The 20715-nt window shown below is 45.4% G+C and overlaps 1 protein-coding gene across 1 annotated transcript in view; it reads left to right on the forward strand.

Annotated features, from left to right (window-relative positions):
* The window catches only part of LOC124774601 (extracellular sulfatase SULF-1 homolog), a 449198-nt gene that overhangs the window by 296154 nt on the left and 132329 nt on the right, over positions 1-20715 (forward strand). Inside the window, exon 5 of the mRNA XM_047249494.1 lies at positions 7458-7608. Coding sequence (XP_047105450.1) covers positions 7458-7608 — 151 coding nt within the window. The remainder of the gene's footprint in view (positions 1-7457; positions 7609-20715) is intronic.

Below are 20715 nucleotides of genomic sequence, written 5' to 3' on the forward strand. Positions count from 1 at the left end.
ATGAGTGTCACATATGCCTTCAACCAGACAATCGTCGGAGGCGTGTTTGGAGGCAATCCGTTCAGTCTGAATGCCTTGACACACTGTTCGGTGAGTGCAGCAAGGTGGAGGTTCCCTACTGTTTTGGGGTAGCATTGTGCGGGGCCGACGTACTCCACTGGTGGTCATGGAAGGCGCCGTAACGGCTGTACGATACGTGAATGCCATCCTCCGACCGATAGTGCAACCATATCGGCAGCTTCTAGACGAGGCATTTGACTTCATGGCCGACAATATGCGCCCCCATCGTGCACATCTTTTGAATGAGTTCCTTCAGGATAACGACATCGCCCGACCAGAGTGGCCAGCATGTTCTCCATACATGAACCCTATCCCTATGCCTGGGATATATTGAAAAGGGCTGTTTATGGATGACTTGACCACCAACCACTATGAGGGACCTACGCCGAGTCGCCATTGAGGACAGACAGTGCCTTGATCAACCTGTGGATAGTATGCCACGACGAATAAATGCATGCATCAATGCAAGAGGAAATGCTAATGGGTATTAGAGGTACCGGTGTTTACAGCAATCTCGGCCACCATCTCTGAAGGTCTCGCTGTATGGTGGTACAACATGCAATGTGTGGTTTTCAGCAGCAATAAAAAGCGCGGAAATGATGTTTATGTTGATCTCTATTCCAATTATCTGTATAGGTTCCGGAACTCTCCTAACCGAGGTGATGCAATACTTTTTTTCATGCGTATATTTTAAACACCGAAGAAATTCGCATGTCAAAATAGGAAGTGGTTCTTTGACCTCTACTGGGAGGTCTAGTGTTAGGTTCAAGATTTGCTCTGGATACGAACGACTTAGTCTGAATCATGCATGATATTGTTCAATTTTTCGTTTAAATTGTTTCTGTGCTCTGTCGAACCCTGAACCCTGCTTTAAAAATACAGCCTTATGAAGTAGCCCATTAATTTACGTGCTACTGCTCACTCAAAGGCGTCAACTTAATGCTTGGAGAAGCCGCATATCTTCTCTTCAACATTAATCAATTGAGGAATTAGTTAGCGGAATGGTGGCAGGCCTTCGTCTCATAAGGGAGCACGCCTGTGGCGTTTCCTCCCCTACTGCCTGCCATTACGCCTCAGCGCTGACGCAGCCAAGCACGCACTACCCCTCGTCGTTCCGTGCTGTATCCTCGCCCCCGCTGCCCGCCTCCTGCATTCACCATATTTACCACTTTGCGCTTTCGCGCTCTTTCCTCCCTCTTGCACGAGGCACGTGCCTCCGTTGTTCCCCTCTTTATGTTCGCGGTAACCCAGCCGCATTTCCTTTTGCTGCAAAACTTGCTCCCTTATTGTTATTTACGAGACTACTTCAGCTCTGGTAATTCGAGATGCCGTGAGGGGGAGGGGGGAAGCGGACGGCTGTTGGAATGAATGTCGCTCGCAAGAGATAAATATAAGCGTACCCCAAACACGGCGACGTTTCTGAACATCGTGACGTGTAGGTGATAGCTCCTATAATGAATACTGTTTTACTATTGTCCATATCTGTTTTAGTATTGTCCGTAACCATGAATTATCTAGATAGTATCTGTAATATCAAGGCTGAACTGGAGAGGGAAAGGGTTCACTGGAAGGTTTCAACATATCGTATCATTTAGTTTAAAATAGTATATTAGATAATACTCAGAAAAATAGGCCTTTATAACAAAAATTCGTGTTAATTTCAATTTCCCTATCGATTCAGTGAGTAGAATCGCTACAGACCTACTGCTGATAATCGTTCTAACATTGAGAAGAAAACCTTTGTATGGGAAATACAACAGCTAAACTGGTGCCCAAAATTAAAGCAACAAACTGCTATTTCCCCGTCCTGTCTCTAATTCGTGATACAATCATACAAACTGTCAAACAGTGTCGTTACGATCGTGTTCTACACGGAAGGTAGCATTCCGATCAACGGACAACCACGCCAGCAATGACGTCAGGCCACCTATCAAGCGTGACAGTGTTTGTGGGTAGTCGCACATCCACAATCGCTGTGTACACAGTCACAGACGGTGCAGCATGGCACAGAGAAGACGCCTACAGTCTCTCTGCTGTGGAGGGCCATAGGAATAATGGAAGCACGAGAGTCGCAGAATGATGTGGCCCGTTGTGAATCGTTCTGTCCTTTCTTGGATGAGGCGACGGTTTATAGAGACAGAAACTGTATCCCGGAGACCAGCACAGGACCGACCACGTGTGACTTCAGAAGAGAGGACCGTTATTTGGCTGTAAGGGAACGACGGTACCGCCTCCGTACTGCACTGCACGTTACATCTGAACTCGCAGCATCCCCTGGACGTGTTGTAGCGAGGCTTCAGCAGAGTGGCCTTTACTGCTGGAGACCTGCTGTCTGTTTACCTCTGGCGTGTCTTCACAGAAGGGAACGTCAACATGCCACCTTGACGGTCGAACGGTGGGCCAATGTTCTTTTCACAGATGAGTTTCGATTTGGTCTAGAGAGTGATTCTCGACGGATTCGCATCTGAAGGGCAGGTGGAGCGCGATTTAGGGACCCGAACATTGTGGAAGGAGGCCGATATCGAGGAGGATCTCTAATGGTGTGGGCAGGGATTATATTGACCGCTCGAACACTTCATGAAATTGTACAGGTGAATCAGCAAGCTATAACTCCTGTTAGCTACCGCGAGAAGATCTTGGGATCTCATTCGCGGTTGTTGCAAGATGTTGTGGGCCCAGACTTCGCATTGATGAACGACAATGCTCGACCTCATGTTTTTTTGGAAACGGAAGATATTGCATGCATGGCGTGGCCTGCTCGCTCTCCCGATTTGAATCCCGTAGAGCATGTCTGGGATACATTAGGGAGACGGGTTGCATCACGTCAGCATGCACCAACCACCCTCCAAGACTTGTGAGCAGCTCTGCCGGAAGAATGGGCGTTATTGCCTCAACATGAGATTGATGACATCATTCACAGCATGTCCCGTCGTTGTCAGGCCCATACTGGTGCTAGAGGTGGTCACACACCATACTGAGCACATTAACCAGTTGTCAGAATGTGTGTGCAAATCCGTTAAGTTGGAAAAAAGCGAAGAACATTTTTCTCTACCATTATGCGTATTGCAGTTGATTATGTTATGTATTCTTCACGTTGTTTCTACTTCACTATCACCTGTTTGTACGGTTTTGTGGCACAATTAACGCGACTATGCAAAATTTACGTTTGCTGTTTTAATTTTGGACACCAGTGTATATAGTGCAGCTTCACAGCGACTCAAAATAAAATGTGAATTCCCTAAAATTCCAATGGAGAAGGCGCTATATCAATTTTCTTCCGTAGTAGGACGGGCAAAAGTTATGGCAGTGTGTAATTCTGGTTGGATTCTGGCGATGAAATTCATCTCCCAATAAAGTGAGTCCCTTCTGCATCAATAGAACTCCAATGAGGATAGCTGCCCAAATGTCGTGGTACTTACTTACTGCGTGTCTCGACATAATAGTCACGGGTCAAACACATCTGAAAGGGACCAATGAGACGTGGCCAAGCTATGGAGAAGTAGGGTTCTTGTGAAAATGCTGGATGTGGTTTTTATGTGGAGGAACATACAATAAAAGATAGTGTGAAGAATTTCCCACTCCATGTTTTTGAAGGTGGTCTGAAAATCTAGCGTGAATTGAAACAAAGTGGTGCGATTTTGTTGTCAAATTTAAACGTTAACATGTAAATTGATTTTGTATGAACCAAAGAACTTCAAAAACTAAGTTCCATATTATTATGGCAGTAAATAACTCTTACTGAATGCTGCACTACACGTCAAATCGACCTAAATACATGACACTATTTTTCATCATAATCACCAAGTCTCAATAGACAAAAGTCGGAACGTTCTACCTATTGCTCAATTCCTCAGCGATAGAAATCCGCTCCTTGGTCACTGAGTCATCCGAGAGCCGCTGCGTGAACATCCTCATCGTCAAGACGTTGTCTCAGGTTGCGTAAGAGATGGAAATCGCATAATGCAAGATCTGCACTCTATGACGAATCAGCACCACCCACGTCTTCGCGGGTCTAGTCAGACTGTTGGCATCGCTTCGCAATGGCTGGACGCAACATTGCATTTGGACCCATTTAGAAGGCAAAACACGGATACTATGACAGAAACTTTATAAACAGACGTGGCCGTGTGCGCGCGACCTGATAGGAGCAGGTGCGACCGAAGCGGCGAGTGTTTGACAGCTGAGGAGGCAGGCTGCAAGGGGCCCGCGGTGTCATCAATAGGTGGCGGCACAATTTGAGGCGCAGTGACTGGCAGACTCTGAGTGTTATAATTTTAGAGCACAGGTCAGGCAGACGCTGGCTAAGGATGGGTGGTCGGGAAAACTCGGCTGTTGTGAAAAACCGGGCCGTTGGCGTGAAAAACGGAAGGGTAGCCGCCATGGCCGAACTGACTGGCCAGACCAAATATCAAATAACACTAAAGTTAATAGAAACTGAACCCAACTTCTTACAGTGAAACCAGTAACGTGGTTACAAAAACAAAATTAAGACCAGTGCGTGAGTGAAAACGCATCATCGATAGGAAATACAGTTTTTAAGTTATTTCAAGTTAAACGTTTTAAGTAGGTAACAATCATTAAAAATTAATCCAGACTTAGATTTTCACTCTGCAGCGGAGTGTGCGCTGATATGAAACTTCCTGGCAGATTAAAACTGTGTGCCGGACCGAGACTCGAACTCGGGACCTTTGCCTTTCGCGGGCAAGTGCTCTACCATCCATGGTAGAGCACTTGCCCACGAACGGCAGAGGTCCCGAGTTCGAATCTCGGTCCGGCACACAGTTTTAATCCGCCGGGAAGTTTCATTAAAAATTATTATCTCGACAACACGTTAAGCAGTTTTTACAAACTAAGTGTCTGCGGATAGGTCTCATTGAGGACTGTCGGACATCATAGTAGATTTTTTAATAAATATTACGGATTTTGAATTACAGGCCAGAATGTACATTCCGCGTATAAAAATCTAAATTTTCACACAAATAAGATGAGGTACATCGGAAGTAGCGGCAGAAATACTAATCAGATGTAGCTATGACTGTACAAGTGTACTTTGTTTTATTGTTTACATTTATTAGTAACATAAAAATTCAAAGCAGTGTTTACCTGGACAAAATCATTATTTGTGAACTAACTATTTAATTTAGGGTTCAAATGGCTCTGAGCACTATGGGACTTAACTTCTGAGGTCATCAGTCCCCTAGAACTTAGAACTACTTAAACCCAACTAACCTAAGGACATCACACACATCCATGCCCGAGGCAGGATTCGAACCTGCGACCGTAGCGGCCGCACGGTTTAATTTAGGGGAAAACCAAGAGCAGCTCTAGAAATATGAAGAAATTTACGTGCAAATCCATACGTGAAACATGTACACATTAAACTTATTGTTCGTAAGTGTATTTTGAAAGTCCGAAGTGTGTGAGCTTGACTCTCGTCAGTGCAAGGGGTTTAAAGAGCGCCAACCATTTTTTTCCGCGGGGCTTTATGGCTCTAGGACGGCTTACGTGTGCTGCGAGGGGCAGCCGGATTTGAGATTTGCAGTACATACGAGTGGTATTAGGTCGCGTTTCGAATGAATCGAAATATTTGCAAGTATTGTGACGATACTGAACACAGTGAGCTATTTTCAACTTTTTTGGGATTATTCGGAAGTGTTCGCAACAGTGAGAACTTTCCCGTTTCATTTAAGCCCTCGTTCAGATGATCATTATTTCAGTGATGAATAATTATTAACTGTGCTACGTGTTATTTCATTCGAAAGGAACTAGGCTGTTTCAAAATTTAAAATGCTGTGAGCAGTGAACATTATTTTCACCGTGAATTTCTGCTTGAATTAATTTGAACTTATGACTAAATTTTTTTTAGGATTAATGCGACACATGTGTTGGTTAGCCCCTAGACTGATTTACAAAAATATTCAAATGGCTCTGAGCACTAAGCGACCCAACTTCTGAGGTCATCAGTCACCTAGAACTTAGAACTAATTAAACCTAACTAACCTAAGGACATCACACACATCCATGCCCGAGGCAGGATTCGAACCTGCGACCGCAGTGGTCACGCGGTTTGCAGACTGAAGCGCCTAGAACCGCACGGCCACATGGGCCGGCTACAAAAACATTATTCATGCAATTGCATTTGGGGGCTCACGAGTGAGCAAAAAGTTTTAGTTTCTGCATTCAACATTTATTATCTGTATCGTCACACACGGTTGGTCTCGTCCAAGAGCATTTGCCTTCATTATTATTACAGTCCATCAAATCGCACCATATATTGCCAGAGTTTCACTGTGAATCTGAGTGGAACTTCGACGTTTTGCCTACAAGAATAGTACTGTCCGAAGTCGCACACCGGGATGCAGCTGTTATCCGTACCACAGCAGAACTGAGTGTGCAGGAAACCGATAGCGAATAGTATCTTCTGATAGTGCGCAACTCCTGTTGCGCAATGGTCTTAACGCGGGACGTCACGTGTAACTTACTTTTTAAAGTCCCCACGTACACAATTTGTCCCAGGAGACATGGTCAATATTCAGGGATACAGCAGGAACTATCATTCGAAGCAAAATTTCCGTGAACATAGGTTCTAAAATGCATACTTAAAAGCTAAGAGCACGTCTACATCTTCGATACTGTAAAAAAAAAATCTTCTAATGTAAGCTGTTTGTTTTCCACATTTTGGAAGGAGGTAGTATGAACCATAAGAAAAAAAAATGTTTAGTAGGCATGGGCTCTAAAATGGATACCTCATGGGCTATGAACACTTGTTCAGTAGAAGAGATGTGTTTCGACGTAGCAAAGACGAAGAACTGTTCATAGATTTTAAGCTCTGCTCTTTAGAACCCATATTTAATAGACTGTTTTACTTCAAATGATAGCCCTGTCGTATCCCTGAATCTCAACCATTCCTGCTGGAACACGCTGTATGTGTAGGTACTGTACCTTCATACGGTAGTACTACTACTAATTATTATTATGATTATTATTGTACGTGATAGTATAATTAGTAAATTGTCATTACAGGCTTCCACAAGTGAGTTAGGTCCTGTGCTGCCAGTATTCAGTAAATCAGTACTGCATGCTTATGGCTTTAAACACTAGTATCTACATTTCTGGCTACGGTAACATGTCGATAAGGAACTGCAAAGTAAATACTGTATTCGTTATTGATGGTACCCATATCAGTGGTTGTTTATTTGAACGACACTATCTTGTCATTTGGATGAGGGAGAATAGTAAAGAATGTGGAATACGGCAAGGAATGTGTGTGTGTGTGTGTGTGTGTGTGTGTGTGTGTGTGTGTGTGTGTGTGTTTGGTGGGGAAGACAGAGAGAGAGAGAGAGAGAGAGAGAGAGAGAGAGAGCCGTGGTGACGTTGCTGCCGCCTGGCTGTTGCAGCACGCCGGCCTACGACTACGCGCCCAACCCGGACAAGCAGTGGATCCTGCGGGTGACGCCGCACATGCAGCCCATACACCGGCGCTTCACCGACATGCTCATGACCAAGCGGCTGCAGACGCTGCAGAGCGTCGACGAGGCCGTCGACAAAGTAAGTAGTCTCTCCACACCATACAAACGCACACTCCACAAGCGGATATTGCTCCCAAACGTTTCACAACTTTTCGATGCCCTGTCCAAAAGTAGGCTTCACAAATTTCTAACACCGTAAAAAAAAAAAAAAAAAACACCACTCCGTCTACATGCCACAAGTGGCCCATCGGGACTATCCGACCGCCGTGTCATCCTCCGAGGAGGATGCTGATAGGAGGGGCGTGGGGTCAGCACATCACTCTCCCGGTCGTTATGATGGTATTCTTGACCGAAGCCGCAACTATTCGGTCGACTAGCTCCTCAGTTGGCATAACGAGGCTGAGAGCACCCCGAAAAATGGCAACAGCGCATGGCGGCCTGGATGGTCACCCATCCAAGTGCCGACCACGCCCGACAGCGCTTAACTTCGGTGATCTGACACGAACCGGTGTATCCACTGCGTTGCAGCCGTACAAAGCAACCTCTATTTTTAAATAATTGAATAACGAGAAAAGGCAAGTTGTAACATTAAAATATCATGCAAGGCACAATACAGTATACACTGGCCGGAAAAATATAGTGCACACTTTTCGAACTTTCTTGTAGCAACAGTGCATGTGGAGTACGTGAAATGATTACATTTACAGATCAATAGCACAAGCTGTTCTGAGGTTCCAGGTGCTGGAACACCCATATTAGTTTGTGATTTGTCCTCCGCGGACGGCAGTGCAGGCGCTGACTCTGGCATCCAGTTGATCTTACAGATGGCGAATACCGATCTGGGATACGTTATGCCACGGGTGCTCCACCTGTTCATGTAGTTCCTTAAGAGTTTTTGGTTGACGAGTCGCACGAATATTTTCTCAGTCCATCATATCATACACGTGCTGGATTGGAGACAAGTCCGGAAATCGTGCTAGCCAGGGAAGTTGCTGCCATCTTGCAGAGCACTTTGAGTTTCGTGGGCAGCTTGTTGGCGAGCGCTATCCTGTTGGAACAGCACATCACTTTCCTGTTGCAAGAACGACCCCTCCAGAAACACCAAAGGTGAACGATAGTTGTAGCTTATCTCATCCCAGACCATTAGGTCTGGGATAGGACTAGTGTGACTTGGGCGAATGCACTCTACGAGACAGCGCTCACCAGGTCTACGTCGAACGTGCAAATGACCGCCGGCTGCTGTGGCCGAGCGGTTCTAGGCGCTTCAGTCTGGAACAGCGCTGCTGCTACGGTTGCAGGCTCGGATCCTGCCTCGGGCATGGCTGTGTGTGATGTCCTTAGGTTAGTTAGGTTTAAGTAGCTCTAAGTCTAGGAGAATGATGACCTCATAGTGCCCCATAGTGCTCAGAGCCATTTGAACCATTTTTGCAAACGACCGTCACTTGCGACGGTAACTAGCCACCGAGTCGACACGAGAAAGTTACAATTTACTATGCAAATGTTTGCAATTTAGACTCTAAATTCAAATAATTAGCCCAAGAGAGGAGTATATTTAATTGCACAGTACTCTATCTGACATTGTTATGTTCATCCAGCTTTGCAACTAACTCGAGTGTGACCAGTTTCATCATATGAGATTATGTAAATCTTTACCTTTTTTTATAACCCTCCAAAATTAATGATTCATGGGAGCCAAGGAACGCATATTATGAACACATAAGCGCTGTGAGGATCAGAATAAGTATTGAATTTATTGGGTTGAGAAGAGACAAAACTATTAGATTGTTACTAAAAGTTTTCCCTAAGTGATAAGAAGAGAACAGTTAAAATCTACACAGTAAATTTTGAAATAGATTCTGTGACGGCTCGCATTCTCCCTACCCAGATGTACTGAACAAAATTCTACGTATATCCGGTCACAAGTCCATAAACGCATTCTCCCTACCCAGATGTACTGAACAAAATTCTATGTATATCCGGTCACAAGTCCATAAACGCATTCTCCCTACCCAGATGTACTGAACAAAATTCTATGTATATCCGGTCACAAGTCCATAAAAAAATGACGTCTAGTGGCGATCATGAATGGTGCCAACTGGTAATCAAATGTCGCGAGTTCTATCGCTCCAGCAAGATGGAGCAAAATGGTTCAAATGGCTCTGAGCACTATGCGACTTAACTTCTGAGGTCATCAGTCGCCTAGAACTTAGAACTAATTAAACCTAACTAACCTAAGGACATCACATACATCCATGCCCGAGGCAGGATTCTAACCTGCGACCGTAGCGGTCGCTCAGTTCCAGACCGTACCGCCTAGAACCGCACGGCCACTCCGGCCGGCAAGATGGAGCAAGGCTGATCAAAGTAAGCCGGTGCTGCGTATATTTACTAGAAATAACAGCAGCTGTACCCAGTGTTTCCGTCGATTGCCTGCATTGCTCGATGGGTTGCTGTGTAGATGTCCGACGGAGCTGCAACTGAGACGCTGCGCGATCGGGGTAAACAACGTGTTGCTAGGCAAAACTACTACGTTCATACTCCGTAGGATATAATACAGAATACTGCGACTGCTCGCTAAAGCAGGCAGAACAAGAACGCCTGTTTGTCCTACTCAGCACCAGCGGCTGCCCAATCATCATCTTGCTACAAAATTTCCCCCAATCCCCTGTTTTCCCTCCAGACATGGTGTGCGCAGGAATCATCGCCCCACGTCACACAGTTTCAGCCAGTGGGCAGATTCTGGGAGGCATTTTAAGTTGAAACGTTCTCGAGGCTTCTCCGTCGCTGATGGAACCACGGGAATGTTTCCTCAGAACCTCGCGCCAAGAGCAGGAGTGTGAGGAACGTATAAAGAACGCACGTCACCAACACCGCGTAGCGGCGACAGACCTGTCTTTTGTGTTAATACGGCGCCTTGGCCAAAAAAAACTGAGTCTGGGCCAGCTTACCACGTAGTGCAGAAATCGCAGCTTTGAGTTTTACGGTATGGGACGAGGGCGCCACCCCACCCCGTCCTGTACAAAGGCTGCCGCCAGCCGGGGGCGCCGTGTCTGCTGGTTTTCTCACGGGCCACCCGTGGAGGTCGGTATAAACAGCCCACACTCGGCAGTTGCCTTGTTGTGGCTCAGTCACAGAAACAAAAGCTAACTGAATTATTTTCATGTGCTCAAAATTTGCTATTTGCGTGAAATGCAACATTTAATCACCACTTGCCATGCTTGGTTACTCCGGTGTGAATATAACTAGAAATGTTCAGAATGATTCCGCAAAAACATCTGCAAACTGCATGGTTGTTTATTAAGAATGTAAGGTGGGCGAGTAATGTGGGTCTTGCACCCATTGTGGAGGGGCACATCGGTTGCCACCTTGCAGCGTGCAGGCACAATCTACTTTCATCGCTGAAGACCACGGTGCGCCATTCCATTTTCCGAGTGATCCTCGAGCACTCATATCTGTGCTGGAAAGCTGTACGACCTGTCGATGATGCTCTCACAGCACGACGACCCTGGCGGTCGTCTGTGCTGCGTGAACATCCTGCACCTCGGCTACGGGTGGAGAATGTTCACGTGACCACTGATACGAGCAGCGTTGCCCAACTGACGGAGCACGTACAACTTCTGTGGCAGTTCTCCAAAAAGACGATTCCGCCATTCGGAACGCCACGATTCGACTCCGTTCAAAACTCGCTTGGCTGTAGAAAGCACAACTGTGTCTCCATGGTACAGTTGCCTACTTGGATCACACGTTTGCACCACACTGAGCCTTCTGACTGTGAGCATTTCGTACTAAAGGGTAAACACGGTAGCTGTGCCATTACGCTATCTATTGGCAGACGACGTTGAAACCATTATCAGTGCATCTATACCTCGCAAGTGGAATATGCAGTTATCAGATCAAAATCGACGTCGTGTTTCCAGATGTATTAATTTGTGTATTAGTCTCTCTCTCTCTCTCTCTCTCTCTCTCTCTCTCTCTCCCTCCTGATGTTTGTTTGTATGATTGTACAGGATGTAGTGTTTTCATGATATGTGAAATCTTATATTAAGTGGATGCCCTATCTGTCGCCACAGAAGTCAGCTAACTAATTTAAAGTAGGGAGCTAGTGTGTGCCGTCTGTCTGCGAACCGCGTAAACTTTAAACTGTTGTAATATTTCGTGTGAAAGCGTACTGTAAGCTCATTCATCAAACAAAAGAACATACCGGTCGCTTTGGAACGTTGTACATATTGTACGAGTAGAATGGAACTAGGCAGTCATACAGCCTTGCACTGTTGACGTAACTCATGCCAGTGAAGTGGTGTGTGTGTGTGTGTGTGTGTGTGTGTGTGTGTGTGTGTGTGTGTGTTCACGAGGCGGGGTAATGGGGATGAGTTTGGCGCCTATCGTTTGTATGGACTCAGTGCAGTAAGATGCATCGACGTGAAGACATGACAGAATGCCAGAAAGAAATTATTTTTGAACGTGCTCGTGATGACACGGTGAATGAAGCTGGCGAATTTGTTGGTGTTGGTGTGTGTGTGTGTGTGTGTGCGTGTGTCTCAAATCTTATGGGACTTAACTGCTATGGTCATCACACCCTAAGCTTACACACTATTTTAACCTAAATTAACCTAAGGACAAACACACACACACACACACACACACACACACACACACACACACACACACACACACACACACATGCCCGAGGGAGGACTCGAACCTCCGCCGGGACCAACCGCACAGTGTTGGTATGTCAACAAGGATTGTCCAACGGGACACGGGGATGGTGTGCAACTCCCAGCCATGTAACACCGCGTAATAACAGTGGTCGTGAGAACATCCTGTGCGCCAGGAACTGGAGACGAATGTTACGCTGTGTCGATGACAATTTTAATACTAGTTGTCATATTAAAACTATCATTTCTCCGGTTATTGCTTCAGTAACTATGATATGAAACCCTAGTCCGACCTAAGAGAGGGCCTGATGGCCCCAATCAGACCAGGTTAAATAAATAAATAAAATTGTTTAAAACTGAGGACTGCCACTGTCAGTGAACGCAAGTCCATCTCAGCTTGATTCCGAGCGAACGAGGTGGAAGGAATTGTATGCACTGGAACTTTGGAATCGAGTGCCTCGCAACTGGTCATCGCGCCCAGCCCCTCATACAGCCGTACATCTTCATTGGGCCGAGCAACACACAAACAGCAGATGGACAGCAGTTTGCAACAGCTGGTATGGTATAACAGTTAATAACCCCGCAGTCTGCTAGCTCTACGGGATCCAATCATCAGTTAGAGGCTTCGGTCGGGTATGTTACACCTGAAGAAATTTGTCGACTAACTTCCTCGTCAAACTGAAAGCATTATCAAAGCTGGAGGCGGTACACACGGTATTCTCGTGATGGCTCCCAGCGGCGATTAATTTTTGTCCTATATGTTTATTTTCTGGTGCATAAACTGAGTGTCAGCCCAGCATTCTCCTGAACGAGTGTGGAAAACGACAGGAGCGTTGTACCAGAGCAATAGTCTTTGATCTACCGCGCGAACTCGATTCGGGTCTCTCTCACCTCTGTCTCGCAAGCCACTACGCCTGCCGTATTTGTACTGTTTTTCAGTGAACTGACGAACGCCGGCAATCACTTGTTCTTTCCTTCAGACTGCTGCTGGAGGCCCGACTGTGTGTCATGTCAAAACCATCATTTTTCCACTGCTCGTTTCCATTTTCTTCCTTGCTTTCAATGCTAGGCATTTCGTGTTCTGTTATGCAAAGCTGTCCCAGCATTCACCTGAACTAGTTCAGAAAACCTCGAAAACTGTAAATCAGTATGTCTAGAGACAGATTTGAGATTCATAACCGTTGCAGTGTTAGACTGAAATAGTTAAGTGTAGCATACACGTTTCCCCGACGTAAATTACCATTTATATTGTCTGCCACGTGTCCCACTGCCCACGATCGAGTGAAATTACGTATATCCAGATTTACGGACTTTTGTATCATTTTGAACTAGTCACCAACAACACGCGTGTCATCTGTTTACATGTGCGGTCTAGAATATATAGGGTGATTCAGAGAGAAAGAACAGATTTCTGTTGTTTATTACAAACTATGAATGACACATTGCGCATGCCACTGGATAGAGGAACGTTCAAAGTTTTATGTTCAAGACTCTGTCTTTTATGTACCCCCACAGAAAAAAAAAATCGCAAAGTGTGAGGTCTGATGACCTGGGAGCAGAAAAGCAATGACCAAGATCTTGTTGTCCATCTCCTCCAGTCCAGCGTTGCAGGATGGTGGTGTTAAGATAACGCAGCACCTCAACGTGAAAAATCTAGCGGGACGCCGTCATACATAAATCGATATCATTGGAATTTTCGTGAAGTTGAGGAAGCAACCAAGTTTGCAACATGTTCTGGCGTGACATTCCTGTCACTGTTTCCTCCGAAAGAAAGGAAGGTCGATAAACTTTATGGACAGAAACCGCACAAAACACATTCAGTTTCGGAGAATCTCCTTCATGTTCACCGACGACGCCAGGACTTAGTTCAAATGGTTCAAACGGCCCTGAGCACTTTGGGACTTAACTTCTGAGGTCATCAGTCTCCTAGAACTTAGAACTACTTAAACCTAACTAACCTAAGGACATCACACACATCCATGCCCGAGGCAGGATTCGAAACTGTGACCGTAGCGGTCGCGCGATTCCAGACTGTAGCGCCTAGAACCGCTCGGCCACTCCGGCCGGCCCCAGGACTTTGTGACCCCCAAAATTCTTACATTGTGGCAGTTTACTTTACCCGACATATGAAACGTCAATTCGTCCGAAAAGATGAGTCATTCAAAAAAAAGTGTCCTTTGGCGTATCCTGGAGGACTGAAATGCAAAATTATCCTCGAGAATTGAAATGCAAAATTCGTGCCTTCTGTTATGATCGCAGGGACGCAATTGCTGCAATTTTCTAACTGCAACTCGTAAGACTTCGTGTCTAGGTGTCGTTTCAGAACAAGCCACACCGATGTCTGAGGAATCTGAAGATCCTGGCCTGACCGTCTTGTGGATTTCCGAGGGCACCCTGCGAACGCATCTCGGATACGCTCGACATTTTCATCAGATATGCGTCGCCGGCCATACTCTTCCCTCTGAATACGCAACCAACTTCTAAAAATTTTCTATGCCAATCATAAATCTGCTTTTGCAGAGGCGGCTTCTCTCTGAATCGACGGCGGAATGCACGTTGCACTTCAGCAATGGATTTAGTGCAAATTGTAACATACAAAATAAGTTCTCTTGTGGTGCAGTCTCCATGTCGCTACAAACAACAGCGCAGCTGTGTATGAACATTAAACCTTCCTCTATCCAGTGACACCCGCAATGTGTTTCTATCTTCTATAGTTTGTCTGTGAAAAACAATTGAAGTCCGTTCTTTATTTCCGAATCACCCGGTGTAGACCTTGTTATTTGCCCTGCACTGTGTTTGTTCTTTGTGCCATATGCTTTCATATGTAGTCGCTTGAAGAGGAAACTTTCTCGCCGTAGAAAGAGGTGAGCTCTATGCACTGAGATCGCCGTTTTTCTACATCGTTATGATAATACTCATTTATCTGTTCCCATTTACGTCTCGGTTTGATTCATTTCACATGGAAACAATCTATTTCGTCCACACACCTACCTACACGGAATGCAGTCTCACGTTATCCGTCCGAGAAAAAGAGCAACTGCCGGCCGTGGTTGCCGTGCGGTTCTAAGCGCTGTAGTCCGAAACCGCGGGACTCCTACGGTCGCAGGTTCGAATCCTGCCTCGGGCATGGATGTGTGTGATGTCCTTAGGTTAGTTAGGTTTAAGTAGTTCTAAGTTATAGGGGACTGATGACCTAAGATGTTAAGTCCCATAGCGCTCAGAGACATTTGAACCATTTTTTGAAAAAGAGCAACTCTATGACTGCAAGTTCTTATTGGAGAAACCGGCCGCTGCGGTTCTAGACGCTTCAGTCCGGAACCACGCTTCTGCTACGGTCGCAGGTTCGAATCCTGCCTCGGGCATGGATGTGTGTGATGTCCTTGAGTTAGTTAGATTTAAGTAGTTCTAAATCTAGGGGACTGATGAAATGGTTCAAATGGCTCTGAGCACTATGGGACTTAACATCTGAGGTCGTCAGTCCCCCAGAACTTAGAACTACTTAAACCTAACTAACCTAAAGACATCACACACATCCATGCCCGAGGCAGGATTCGAACCTGCGACCATAGCGGTCACGCGGTTCGAGACTGTAGCGCCAAGAACCGCACTGCCACCCCGGCCGGCGGGGACTGATGACCTCAGATGTTAAGTCCTATAGTGCTTAGAGCCATTTGCATTTTTTTCTTATTTGAGAAAGAGAGGAGAGGAAATTGACCTTATCCCCGTCAAAGGAACTGTCGCGACATTTGTCTTATAGGATTGAAGGCAACCATGGGAAACTAAATATGAAGGTTATTTGAGTCTCGGTAGTACTAAATGGCCGGCCGGAGTGGCTGAGCGGTTCTAGGCGCTGCAGTCTGGAACCGCGCGACCGCTACGGTCGCAGGTTCGAATCCTGCTTCGGGCATGGATGTGTGTGATGTCCTTAGGTTAGCTAGGTTTAAGTAGTTCTAAGTTCTAGGGGACTGATGACAACAGCAGGTAAGTCCCATAGTGCTCAGAGCCATTTTTTGAGTACTAAATGTGTTTTCGTCGAAACCACTGCGCCAGCTATGTCGGTCCATCTGTTGAATGCAGGTGTTGAGTTCATTGGTCCCATTGATGCTTTTAGGGTGTGCTAGTAAAACTGCAATACATTTAAACATCTTTGTTCCTTGCCTTTTCATATTTATCCACAACAACATAAATACATGTAACACTTCTCCTCGCAGTCACTTGTATGTGTCACGTTATATTCACGTCAGCAGAACCCCAATTAATCCTTTCTACGGTGATGGCTCCCACACGAAGTCTTTGCCAGTAGATGATGAGCGTGACACGTCGAAACGTGGCAGTACATGAATAGCGCCGCTGTGCTAGAAATCTGAGACCTTATCAGTAGAGTACCTTCAGGAAAGTCTACATTCACACATAGTTCAGCTCACTGTACTTTATTGTGCTGTTCACAAATGGCTCTGAGCACTATGGGACTTAACATCTGAGGTCATCAGTCCCCTAGAACTTAGAACTACTTAAACCTAACTAACCGAAGGACATCACACACATCCATGCCCGAGGCAGGATTCGAACCTGCGACCGTAGCGGTCGCGCGGTTCCAGACTGAAGCGGCTAGAACCGCTCGGCCACACCGGCCGGCGTGCTGGTCACAGTCTGAGAGGCTGCATTATACAGCGATATAGGGGACGAACAACGAATATGATGGTTTGGTAAGCAATTGTATGCTACATCATTTACTCTCGACTGCGTTATATAGAACAAAGTCATATCAATGACATTTCAGAGTTCGGGATACTGCCCCTCGTTTAGGTAACTCCACGTTTCGTATTTCAGCAGAACGATGGTTAGCCATATGTGACAAGCAACGGCCAAGGTCCTTAGAAGAAAAGTATGTACTGCAGCTCTCTGAACCACCCGTTTGCCTGACATGTCACCGTTTGAACGTGTCTGGGATATGATTGGCCGATAATTTGTTCGTTATCCCTTAGCAACCATTGTTGATGCTTTACTGACTTGTTTCCAAAGAATGTAGAGCGAGTTTCGTCAGAAATTAACTATCTCTTCTATAATTCCATGCCAAGACATTTAGAATCAGTGATTCCAGCACATGGGGACTTCACACTATACTGAATTCTCAGAGTCGGAGCCCATAGACTTACTTATTTACTTCCTGTTGTTTGAATTCGGTCATAAACCGTTCGTCTAAATAGTTCCGCTGGCACATAGGCGCCGTCAGCGCAATAAGTATGGTGGTGGGATGAACTTAACAATTGTAAACAACAGATGTGCATTCGACCAGACAGTTGTAAGCAGCCAGCGTTCTATATCTACATCTATACTCGACAAACCGCTGTGAAGTGTACGGAGAGGGGATTCCCGTTGTACCAGTTGCGAGGATTTTGTGGGCGGCCGCAGTGGCCGAGCGGTTCTAGGCGCTACAGTCTGGAACCGCGCGACCGCTACGGTCGCAGATTCGAATCCTGCCTCGAGCATGGATGTGTGTGATGTCCTTAGGTTAGTTAGGTTTAAGTAGTTCTAAGTTCTAGGGGACTGATGACCACAGATGTTAAGTTCCATAGTGCTCAGAGCCATTTGAACCATTTTTTTGTGTGTGATGTCCTTAGGTTAGTTAGGTTTAAGTAGTTCGAAGTTCTAGGGGACCGACGGCCTCAGATGTTAAGTCCCATAGTGCTCAGAGCCATTTGAACGATTATGCCAGGATTTGCCTACTCCTGTTTACGTATGGATCGCGGGAAGAATGATTTTTAAATGCCTCCGTATGCGCTGTATTTAATCTGTATTGTAGTATATTCCAAGAGGCATCATTTAAAGCCGGTTCTTGAAAATTTGTTAAGTAGGCTTTCTTGGAATAGCTTGCGCCTGTCTTCAAGAGACTGCCAGTTCCGTTTCTTCAGTATCTCTGTAAAACTCTCGCAAGGGCTTGATAAAGTTGAGGCCATTTATGCGGCCCTTCTCTGTATCTGCGCAATATCCCCTGTTAGTTCTATGTGGTACGGGTCCCACAAACTTGAGCAATATTTTAGGATGGGTCGCACCAATGATTTGTAGATTGATTGCACTTCTTCAGTATTCTACCAGTAAACCGAGGTTCGCCACCTGCTTTACCTACGACTGAGCCTATGTGAGCATTCTGTTTCATATCCCTACAAAGTGTTACGCCCAGGTATTTGTACGAGTTTACCGATTCCAACTGGGACCCAATGATATTATGGTAAAAATGTAAATGACGTGTATCTAGGGCCTCCCGTCGGGTAGACCATTGGCCAGGTGCAAGTCTTTCAATTTGACGCCACTTCGGCGACTTGCTCGTCGATGGATATGAAATGATGATGATTAGTACAATACAATACCCAGTTCCTGAGCGGAGAAAATCTCCGGCCCAGCCGGCAATCGAACCCGGGCCCTTAGGATTGACATTGTGTCGCGCTTTCCACTTTTTTTCTTTTTTTTCATTTTGTTCGTTGTTGATCGTTGTGTTTGGTCGTTGCGGACGTCACTTGACATCTGTTCAAGTTCGTTGTTGACCCTTTCACTCAGTTTTTTTTATTACAGAGGCCAACCAGCTCTCTGACCGAACCCGCTGAGCTACTGTGCCGGCAATCACTCAGCTACCGGGAGCTGACAATGTTATGGTCGTACGATGCCATGCTTTTTTTCGTTTTGTGAAGTGCACAGTTTTACCTTTTTTGAACATTTTCTGCAAGATGCCAATATTTGCACCACTCTGAAATCTTATCAAGATCTGATTGAATATTTGTGCAGATTCTTTCAGACAGTACTACATTACACATAACTGCGTTAGCTGCGAAGAGTAAGAGTTTAGTATTAATATCCAGTGCAAGGTCATTATTATACAACATGGACACCAAAAGGCCTTACACATTTCCCTGGGGCACATCCGAAATTATTTCTAGATATGTCGATGGCACTCCACACAAAATAACTTGCTGAGTCCTCCCTACCAAAAAATCGTTAATTCAGTAACAAATTTCGCTTGATGCTCCATAAGAGGTATTTTTGGTAATAAGCTTAGACATGGTACTGACTCAGAAGCTTTTCCGAAATCGAGGAAAACTGTATCTACCTGACTGTCTCGATCCACGGCTGTCAGTATGTCACGTGAGAAAAGTGCGAGTAGTGTTTCACATGATCCATGTTTTCAGAGTCCGTGCTGGTTGACATGGAGGAGGTCATTCTGTTCGAGATACGTAGCCCTATTACGTTGGGGCTCAGAATATATCCTAAGATTCTACAACATATCGATGTTAAGAAGTGGACGTGCGCCCGAAGTGTTTCAAAGTTGTTTTGTCGCTCATCGCAATGGAGCAGCGTCTTTGAATTAAGTGTTCAAGACGTTTCCAGAGTGTTTTGAAGAAGATAAAATTGGAAAGTTTGTCTCGGGCACCATGACGCCCGACCGACACAGCAAGCGGAAATTCTGCTGCATCTTAATTAAAATGCAAGACGTGGACAGTTCTTTTCTGTCATCAGTGTTGACGAGACTTACTGTTGTCTATATGAACCTACCACAAAACCATGAAGTGCACGTGGAAGGTCAAGACTGACGACTTAACCGACACTGAAGCCAATGTGATGGGCGAATTAAACAATATCCCAAAAAGGATTTTTCTGGCAGTTTCACATGGTTGTATGAAATTTCTGTGCGTTGTATTCAATTGGGGCGTGGGGCGGGGGGAGGGAGGGGAGTCTGTATAGAACACCTAAAACATTAAAATCGCCACCACAACTTTTCTCAATTTTTTTTTCTTTTTCTTTTGTAATCTAGTCTCAACCCAATCAGTGATAACGCTAACTAAGTCACATGTATCATCCTTAGTATTGCAATTTTAACTAATGTTAGTGTTTCTATTGTCGTCGTTTATACCGTTTCTAAGGTTTAGTCTATCATTCCTGCATTGTGCCTAAGACTTGGTACGATTAATGCCATGTGGATTGCTGATACTGGTAAATACTGAACAATTTTTGATATCGTAGCTCTGTTTCGTATTGTCTGTCAGTCTTACAGAAATCATACCCTAAAACCGCTACGGCATTGCCATATTGTGGATTTTAATGCAAGGGCTACAACAAGATGGGTAAGTAACTTATAAGGGGTAGTCAAATGAAAACGAGACGGCTTGAAAAAAATAAGTAAACTGTCTTTTATTTCAGAAGTAATCGCTGTAACTGTTAATACACACATCTCGCTGTGAGACAAAATGGCCAGTGCCTTCATGGGAGAAATTTTTGCAATTGCGTAGGGAACCATGATTGTAACCGGGCGTGCACTTCTTCGTCCGAAACGAATCGACGACCATAAATGTCTTTTTTCGGGGCTGGCCCACATATTGCCAAGAATGTTTCGAGTATGCCGCAGAAGCTTTGCTGGAAGCAAACAGTCCCCATCTCCCCCCATGCAATTTCCATATTTTTGGAGTCTCGAAGAAAGACATTCATGGTCGTTGATTTGCTTCGGACAAAGAGGCGCACGCCTGGGTACACTCATTCTT

Source organism: Schistocerca piceifrons, chromosome 2 (genome assembly GCF_021461385.2).
Source record: "Schistocerca piceifrons isolate TAMUIC-IGC-003096 chromosome 2, iqSchPice1.1, whole genome shotgun sequence".
Lineage (NCBI taxonomy): Eukaryota > Metazoa > Arthropoda > Insecta > Orthoptera > Acrididae > Schistocerca > Schistocerca piceifrons.